This window comes from Rhea pennata, chromosome Z (assembly GCF_028389875.1).
Source record: "Rhea pennata isolate bPtePen1 chromosome Z, bPtePen1.pri, whole genome shotgun sequence".
NCBI lineage: Eukaryota > Metazoa > Chordata > Aves > Rheiformes > Rheidae > Rhea > Rhea pennata.
The window spans coordinates 71,388,232-71,397,354 of NC_084702.1; the positions used below are offsets into that span (position 1 = coordinate 71,388,232).

General features: G+C 61.9%; 1 protein-coding gene across 1 annotated transcript; it reads right to left on the reverse strand.

The window, feature by feature from the left end:
• Window positions 1–2,810: 2,810 nt before the first annotated feature.
• PHF24 (PHD finger protein 24) lies at window positions 2,811–7,525 on the reverse strand. The gene is made up of 7 exons (XM_062600138.1): window positions 7,157–7,525; window positions 5,979–6,164; window positions 4,738–4,816; window positions 4,078–4,280; window positions 3,646–3,812; window positions 3,169–3,270; window positions 2,811–2,907 (listed from the first exon to the last, which is right to left on the reverse strand). The coding sequence occupies exons 1-7, from the start codon at window positions 7,523–7,525 to the stop codon at window positions 2,811–2,813; spliced, it is 1,203 nt and encodes a 400-aa protein (XP_062456122.1).
• Between the last annotated feature and the right edge of the window lie 1,598 nt (window positions 7,526–9,123).

Sequence of the window (9,123 nt, forward strand, 5' to 3'; positions counted from 1 at the left end):
GCTGTGTCCAGCAGCAGGACAGCCTTCCTGCCCTGTACACCCTCCCTCAGTCTGTAAGAGCCCTCCTAATTCACACTGGGATCCTGAGTTTGCTGTCAGCCTGGTCTCTCACCATCACTAGCAGCAGCCACAATTTTCCTGGATGCTCAGTGGATGTTGCTACCCCTGAAGGAGCCTCCCAGCCATGGGACCTATTCATGAGACACCTCTTCCCAGGGACCTTTTGCATCCCCAGCCTTGGGGCTGGTTTGGTGTCTTTCAGCTCTGCTGCAAAAAAAACAGAGGATGCAGGATGAAACTCCGAGCTTGCAGGCTGTAGAGCCGAGCCTGTGAGAGCTGGTGAGAGCTTGCAGGGTCCTGGGTGTATCTCCTGCAGAGGCAAGGGAGAGGTTCCCTCCGCAAGCTCGGGATGTTCCATTCACTTTCCATAAACCTTCCAGACTGCTGCCCGGGAGCCTGGGTGCTGCGGTGGTAGCCAGGGCTTGGGGGACACAAGGCCAAACCCACTGGAGCCCAAACCCCACAGACGTCAGCGAGGCAGCAGAGGGGACCCTGGCAGTCCCCTGGGAAGCAGCCCTGCGTGGCTCCGGAGCAGCCGGCCAGAAGAACGGCAGCCGAAGGGGAGTTGGACACTGCTGTTTAATGGACGCTTCTCAGTACAGAGCTGACGTTACGACGCGCACAGCCCCCGCCGCCTCTTCGCTCCGGCCACGGCTCCAGCCCGCCTGAGCCCCGTCTCAGACCTGCCACCTGAAATGTCCCCCTGGCCCGGCACTGTGTGAAGCCACAAGCCCGGTGCAAAACATTGCCCAAGTGGTGGGAGCAGGTGCCACAAGGCGTTTGGCACCGGAGTGTCTCCTGAGATGACCTGATACGGCACCCCATCTCTGTGGGCCCCAGCACCCCAGGTAAGCCCTGGCCCAGGGCGAGCCGGGCAGAGACAGGCTGGGAGCGCCGCAGGGCTGCAGGTCAGAGAGGATGGGGAGAGCCGCTCGCGGCTGTGCCACCCGGGCATCAAAACTCCCAGTGTGCATGGAGCAAGATCTGCAGAGGTGCCCATCGTCTGCACGCTGGCTGAGCAGCACGTCCCGCTGCACGGTCCCTGCCCGGTGAGCGCCGCGGGCTGCCGCCACGGCTGAGACCCGCGAGGGGCTGCAGCCAGCGCCAGCCGGGTAACCTCCTCTCTGGCGCTGAACACTAACGCGTGCCGGGGAGGAAGCCGGAGTGAGTGGGGCTGGCTGCAGCGGGAATGCAGAGCGAGGGGAGAGCTGCCCGCGAGCAGGCCGGGGTGGGGGGGCGACGGGATGGGACGAGGGATGCGGGGACCAGGCAGCCCTCCCTTGCATCCATCCTTGCCATCCCGTGCTGTTACCAGCCCCTGTTGGATGGATGTGGAAGAGGCCGAGCTTTTTTTTTGCCATTTCTCCCCGTGCCTGAGCTCCCACAGCCGATGGGCAGAGCACGGGTTGTCGCTGCCACCCCGGGATGGCTGAGCGTGGGTGCTCAGTGGGGCAGCGTGCCTTGCTGCCCTGCAGCGGCGTGGGAGACTGCGGAGGGCTCAGAGGGCTCGGCTCTCCCCACTGCACCGCCCGGGGATCTGCTCCCTCCCTCCCCCCAACTCCCTCCTGCACCCACGGCAAGCCCCGTTTCCCCCGGGAGCGGACCCACTCTGTCCCAGTGCACAAATCTTCCCCAGAACCAGCTCCCGCTTCGAGTGCCGATGCTGCGGGATGGCCTGCAGAAACTGGAGGCTTTCGCTGTAGTGGGTCTGGGGGCATCCCAGGGCGTCCCAGTCCTACACACGCGGCCACTCCATAGCAGGGCTGGGGGCATCCTGGGGCGTCCCCCACCCCACATCCCAGGGCCATGCCTATAGCATGGCTGGGGCATCCCACAGCACGCACCACCCCACACACCAGGTCCGACACCATAGCAGGGCTGGGGGCATCCTGAGGCGTCCTCCACCCCACATCCCAGGGACATCCCTATTGCAGGTCTGGGGGCATCCTAGGGCACCCACCACCCCACATACCAGATCTGTCACCATAGCAGGGCTGGGGGCATCCTGGGGCATCCCCTACCCACACACCAGGGCCATCCCTATGGTGGGGCAGGGGGCATCCCAGGGCACCCACCACCCCACACACAGGTCCATCACCATAGCAGGGCTGGGGGCATTCTGGGGCATCCCCCACCCCACATCCCAGGGCTATCCCTATGGTGGGGCTGGGGGCATCCCAGGGCACCCACTACCCCACACAAGGCTGTCCCCATAGTGGGGCTAGGGGCATCCTGAGGTGCCCCCACCCCACACACAGGGCCGTCCCCATAGCAGGGCTGGGGCAGCCCCTGCGCCTGGGGTCCCACGGTGGTGGGGTCACTCCCTGCCCCTCACCAGAGGGGCCCAGGAGGAAGGAGCTCTGCTTTGCCCCAGCCAATCAGAGACCAGGATGCTCAGTGGCTGCCCCCACTCAGGCCTCCCTCAGCCAGTCAGAGCCCAGCACCTGCTATGCCCCACCCCAACCAGGCCTCTCTCAGCCAATCCGAAGCGAGCTAGGGAGGGCGGGGACATCACTTCTTCCCTGCCAGCCAATGAGCAGCCGGCATGTCGCTGGCAGGGTCGGGGCGTGGCGCAGGGTTGGTGGTTGGGGTGAGGGCGGGGCCGTCTGCCCTTCAGCCAATGGGAGTGTGGGCAGGTTGCCATGGCGACCTGAGGACTGGTGTGTGGGGAGGAGGCAGGCCTCGCCCGCCAAGATGGCGCCATGGGCGGGGCGGGCGGGGCGCGCGGGGCCGCCCCCGCCGGGGCGGCGCTACACCGGCGGCTTCAGGTGGACGGCGGTGCTGTTGGGGCGGGCAGCCAGGATGTAGGCGACGTTCTCCCGCAGGAAGGCGGGCCAGTCCACGGGCCTGCGGGGCCGGCCACGGCGTCAGCGACCGCCGCCCGTCCCCGCCGTCCATCCGTCCGTCCTTCCCCGGCTCCCCTCCTGCCCCGCAGCAAGGCAGCGCCTCCCGCCAAGCCGCCCTTTCTCCCGGGAAATGGGGGCACCCTTCCCGCGTGGCTCCACGTGCTGGTGGGGTGTGCAGCCCACCGCCATCCCGGAGCCTGGAGCAGCCTTGGAGCCCTGCCCACAGCCCACGGCACCCGGGACGCTCCATAGTCTGCCTCACCTGGCCTCCTCCTGCTCTGTGGCCAGCAGGGTCTTCTCCTGGCTCTTGCTGCTGCCGCTGCTGGCAGGGCTGCTCTCGGACATGGGTCCCACGTGGCTGATGCTGCAGGGAAGAGCAGGGGGCATGCTCTTTGTGGGCAGAGGGGATCCTACTGTGGCAGTGGGCCCACCCCATGGCAGCTTCAGACCCTCCAAGAGCCACCCTCTCCATCCTTTCCCTCAGCAGCACTTAGAGACCCATCACTGAGATCTCCTAAGAGGTGATGCCATGGAGGCAGGAGGCACCATGGAGAGAGATAGAGGGGGAGATGGGGCACCTCTTCCCATGCTGAACCCTTGTGAGGATGCTGGAGCTCTGCTGGACCCTTTCCAGCAAGGAGGACACACAAAAGCAGGCTGTGGAGATGCATTTCTGAGCCGCAATGGGCAGGGATGCCCCTGCGTGTGTCTCTGCTTATCTGACCTTGTGTCTGCTCACCTGACGTTGCAGGATGGTGTTTCCTTTTGGTGCTTCCGGAACCAGGCGTGCTGGGCCTTGTGGCACTCGCTCTCCCCGATGAAACCGTCGTTGTCCTGGTCCAGGGCCAGGAAGGCTGTGCGTGCCCGCTCCCGCTCCTTGCCCGTCAGCAGCCTCAGCAGGGAGTTCTAGGAGGCAGAGAGGGGAAAGGAGAGTGCACCAAGGCAGAGGGCCTGAGGAACCTCTCGCTGATCACAATAACTCTAGCCCCACCAGTACCCAAGCTATTCACCTTCCCATGGCCCAGCTGGAGAAAGCTACCATCAGCCAGGCGGCTGGGGGACCTGTTCAATGGGTCAAGATCGACTTGCAGTCAATACTTGCTGGCAACCAGCTCCTTTCTGTTCCCTTGGCAGGGAGCCAGCCCCCAACCCCTAGATGCTGTCACAGTACCTGCGGCCGGAGTTTCTGCAACAGCTGGATGGACTCGTGGGAGAGGAAATCTGGCCACTCGATGTGCCCCTTTTTGTCGGGGTCCAGGGCAGAGAACTGCAGGGCAGCCTGCTCTTCCTGGGCCTCTCCCATGGGCTTCTCGAACTGCTGCTTGTGCACCAGGTGCTTGTAGTGCAGGAAGTCATCCAGAGTCAGGCAGGTCTCTGCAGGACCAAGCCAGGCACCCATCAGTGTTCTGCATGATGCCTTGGGACTGGGACTTGCCTCCCCAAACTGCCCTGCCTTTAAAATAGCCTCCCATGGATCTCGGCAGGTGGAGAGGTGAGCATCACCCACACCTCAGGAGATCCCAGTGCTGGCTCTCTAAGTGCTACTGAGGGAAAGGATGGGGAGAGCAGCTCTCGGAGGGTCTGAAGCTGCCTCGTGCCATGCACACTCCCTCTTCCTCCATATCCATCCTTCCCTTTCCCTCCTTCTCTGCTTTCTCTAGTGCTAAAGGAGGACCCCACAGCCTGCCATCTTTAGCAGAACTTTTACCTTCTGCCAGTCAGGGGAGCAGCAGCACCTCCACCCTGGAGCAGCAGTGCGCAGCTAAGGGGCTGGGACTGCATAAGGGGAGAGCGAGGGCTCAGCCCATCACGCCACGGGGAGGGTCCGCACCTGGAATTATCTTGCACTGCCGCAAGGTCTCCATCAGGCTGTACATCTCTTCCTCTGTCAGCAGGAGATTGAGGTTGTCCTGGGGTGGGGAAGGGAAGTAGTGGGAGAAATGCATGGGAAGGCATTAGCACCCAGCCTTCCTGCAGCACCAGGACATGCGGGCACTCCCCTTGCCTCATGCCTGCAGGAGCGGCGTTCCCTCAAGCCTCTCTGGCTCTCCCCTGTGTCTAGGTTGCCCCATGAGCTTATTGCCAGTGTGCAAGGGTAGCCGTCCGCTTTCCATGCATGTGGATGGAGGAACTGAGGCTTTCTGTGCGGGCACGTAGCTGTATGCACACGTGTTCAAACACGTGGATATGGGCATACACAGCAGCACAGTACGCTGTGTCAGGATGCGTGTTTCAAAGGTGATGCAGAGTGCCCTGGTGCAGACAGTAGCAACTGAGTTGCAGAATGAGTTTCTGGGCATCTGAGCCTGGGAAGGGAGATCTGCCTGCAGGGATGGGTGCTGGTGTGTAGCACCATGAGGCAGCGCCCCAGGTTTGCATCACCCAGGCGTGCTGCAGTGGTTTGCTTCATAACATCAGCCTTTGTATATGGTTCCAGCTCTGCCATGGCTCCTTACATGCCCAGTGGCATATCCTATGGTGCCACCAGGTCCCAGTGGCATGTCGGTGCAGTTGGAGGAAGAGGGGCTCAGGGGAGAGGGTGGGGGGCTCTTCACCCCAAGCAGTGGAGATGTGAGGTCAGTCCTCGCGGGGGGTGCCTGCAGTGAGGTGTTAACGGGGGGACATTTTCTAGTGGTCTCTCTATGAATTCCTGAACAACCTGGAGGCAGATGGAGGTGCTCCCTGGGGAGCGATTTGGCCTGAAAGCTGCTGGCTGGAGCTACTTGAGACTCTCCATTGCTGTCCCTGAACAGAAGGTTTGCCTGCCTCCCCGGGGCCTCTTGCCAAGGTGCTGGGGAGCTGACCACAGGTGAAGCTGCCAGGGTGGGCAGGTGGCAAAGGGTCAGTGTCCCCTATCCTCTGGCAGCTCCCAGTCAGGCCAAGACAGGCTGGAGGAGGAGCCAGGGAGCAGCAGATGCCCCATCATCCTGGACTAGGCCATGATGTGGGACCCTGCTTGTGTCTACTCTAGGCATAGCTCCCTAGGGAGCAGCCACTACTCCAGTGCAGCCTCAATGTGCTGCCCTGCACCTACAGAGCAGAAGCCCTGCACCTCCTGCCCCAGGCACTCACACAGTAGTAGCAGCTCCAGCCCGTCTCGGTGTGTGCAGTTTCTGTCACCTCTACAGCGCTGTCATTCTGCAGGTAGCCCATGCGGCGCAGGCAGCCATCGTGGTATACCCGGCTGCAGACGCGGCAGGGAAAGAGGCTCTCGGCTGTCCACACCTCACAGATCTCACACATCTCATCATTGAGGACCTGGGGAGTGGTAGGCATCTCCATCTCAGTACCATTGGGATGCTCAGAGAGGGAGTGTGGGCAGAGGGGCTAACCTCAATGTAGGGGGCTCAGGGCACTGTGGAGCAGTGCCTCTTAGGTAGAGATGGGTGTAGGGGTGCAGGGTGAGCAAGGTAACTTGCTGGTTGGGTAGATTTGGAGGGAGGTGGATGGGTTGGCAGGAATGGATGGATGGATGGATGGGTGGATAGGGCTGGCTAGGCTGTGGGACCGTATGTTGGATAGAATTCAGGGTTGTAGGTGTGGATGGATGGGCCGTGGGGTTGTAGATTGGCTGCAGTGTTGGCCTGTTGTGGGTGGATGAATGAATGGATGGGTAGGACTTTAGGTGTGGAGGGGTGGGTAGAATCGTAGATGTGGAGGGATGGGTAGGTCTGTAGGTGTGGAGGGATGGGTAGGTCTGTAGGTGTGGAGGGGTGAGTAGCTCTGTAGGTGTGGAGGGATGGGTAGGTCTGTAGGTGTGGAGGGGTGGGTAGGTCTGTGGGCTGGCTAGACTGCAGGGCAGTGTGGATGAACTCATAGATCAGATGCTCCTTCCCTCTACCCCAGAGCTGGAGCCGTTTGTGCCCAGCAGTAACCCCTCCTCTCTCCTCCTCTCTTAGGCATCCCGAGGTCCCTCCAGGACATATCTGAGCAGGGCTAAACCCCCACTGTACCCTCCTCTCTGAATGGTACCTCCCGCCTTCCCAGCTGCCCGGTCCTGCCCCTGGAGAGGGAACACTCTTGCCTCCTGGACTCAGCCGTGCCAAGCCATCTCTGCGCCAGCTGAGCCTGGCTGTGCTGCATGACCCAGAGGAGCTTCCCTGTGCCTAGGTAGGCTCCAGGTGGGCTCCAGGAATGGTTGCAGATCCCCCTGGGCTGCCGTATCTGCTCTCCCCTGCACATGTCCACCCTGGCATTGTCCCTCTTGCCCTATCTCCATGCTCCAGCTGGAGCTGGCACTGGGTGCTCGCCTGCTCCCGTTGCTCCAGGCTGATGTCCAGTGGCTCGTCATCGTGCAGCTCCCGCTTGGGCCGAATGAAGGCGGGTGGCGTGAACCTGTTGGCCCGGTCGAACTCCTCTGGCTCCACTCCCCGGCCATCCCGCAGCCGTTCCCATGCTGCCTTGCTGGTGCTGCTCTCCTCTGGCTGGGAGGGCCCTGCAGATGCCTCGTCCTCTCCCTCTTGCACTGTCTGCTCCAGCGTGCCCCGGCGCGTACCCTCAGCCTCTGCCCGCCGCCGTGTTGATGGCTGATCTCGCAGCCCGTCTCTAAAGGCTGACACTGCCAAGCTGACCTTCTGCACCTTCTCCACCGTCTGCCGCCTTGACATCAGCACCCCCATGGCTCTGTGAGGAGGAGGATGGAGTCAGCTGCTAATGCCTTGGTCCCCGCTCCTGTAGCACTGAGCTGTGTCCCTAGCCCAGAAAGTATGTTACAGCCATATTGGGAGCTGCTCAGGGCAGAGAGAATTGGTGGGAGATCTGACCATGGACCGTCTGAATGTTTTTCTTGGGGGTGGGGGGAGAATAGCAAACAGGGAGCAGGTTTGGGGCACCCTGCCTACCCCATCTTTGCTCTGGGAGGACTCCAGCTTAACAAGAAACACTTCCAGTGGGTGCCTGCCCCTCTGCTTGCATCCCCTTTTTCCCTTGGAGAAATGCCTCTTGGGCCAGCCTGGGGTGAGAAATGGGGGCGATGCTCACAGCAGCTCTGCCCAGGGCTAGGGTGTACACATGGTGGTCTCTTACCCTCTCCAAATCTGTCCTCACTCCCTAGTCTCTCTCTTCCTCACAAGCTCGTGTGTGTGTGTGTGTGTGTGTGTGTTGCTGCTCTGACTGCCGGGCATCCTGCAACCATTGCTGAAACGTGGGTTGGATCTGGCTTGCAGCAAGCAGCCAGGTGGGGAGGCTGCACCAGCCGTAGGGGAGCTGTGAAGATGTTGGGATGTACAGGGAGCAGTGCATGGGCCTGGGGACATCTGAGGGAAGAGAAGGGGCCTCTGGGTGCAGGGCTGAGATGTATTTGAGGTAAAACAGGGAGGGCAACGACAGCAGCAATAACAGGTTGGGCTGTGTCTCGGTGCAGCTGGGCATGATCCTGGGCTGGAGAAGGACTGAAGCTGGAGAGAAGAAAGGTTTGCTCTCCAGTGATGGGGTGGGGGGGGGGCACAGCATCACCTCATTTGTGTCCCAGTACTGCTCCGTGCCCATCTGAGGTTACTTTGTGGAAGATGCTGCAGCCAAGAGGGGCTCCCAGCCCATGCCCTTGGGCAAGTGGGTGGCCGTGCAAGAGAGGACATCAGGACAGCAATCTCCTGGTCTCTCCAGCCTGCCCAATGTGCTGAGGCAGGGAAGTCCCCAGGCAGGGGGATAATTAGCAGCACACGTGCACACGCTGGGATTTCATGACCGCAGGACTACACAGCGCTGCAGGCATTGCCGCGGCAGAGAGCCTTGGAACGGTAATTACAGCTACCCCGCACCAGCGACACCCGAGCAGAGCGTGCTGGCAGCCCGCGGGCCTTCAGTCATCCTTAAGGCAGCTGATTCAGGAGTCTTAACGGCCAGCAATGACTGTTGTGAGTTTGCCAAGCCCTCCCGGATGGGCAAACACAGCCCCACGCAGCGCCCACGCGCTCAAATGTCCAAGATGCATGGAAACACATGGACACGCTGGCTTCCCCACGCACCGAAACGGCCACGTAATACACAGCGGCCCGGCACCCCACCACACGCTCGTGCACTCTCGCCTGGTTGCCCCCCGTATTAACATCTTGCCGTCCATCCCCCGTGCGCAGATGCTGGCTCTGTTCACGTGCACACACACACAAACACATGCACACGCAAACCCAAACACTGCCGCGAACCCACGCATGCGACTTCCCAGCCCCGCTGCGCAGGGGGGCCATCTGCACACACATTCGCACACGTGGAGCTGGGC

Bases quoted from the DNA above. Each gene is read 5' to 3' on its own strand.
- PHF24 (XM_062600138.1), bottom strand. From the start codon at position 7,525: ATGGGGGTGCTGATGTCAAGGCGGCAGACGGTGGAGAAGGTGCAGAAG. The intron at 4,817-5,978 runs GTGAGTGCCTGG...TCCCCACCCCAG, and splicing joins GCTGGAGCTGCTACTACTGT to GACAACCTCAATCTCCTGCT. The intron at 3,271-3,645 runs GTGAGCAGACAC...TCTTCCCTGCAG, and splicing joins ACACCATCCTGCAACGTCAG to CATCAGCCACGTGGGACCCA.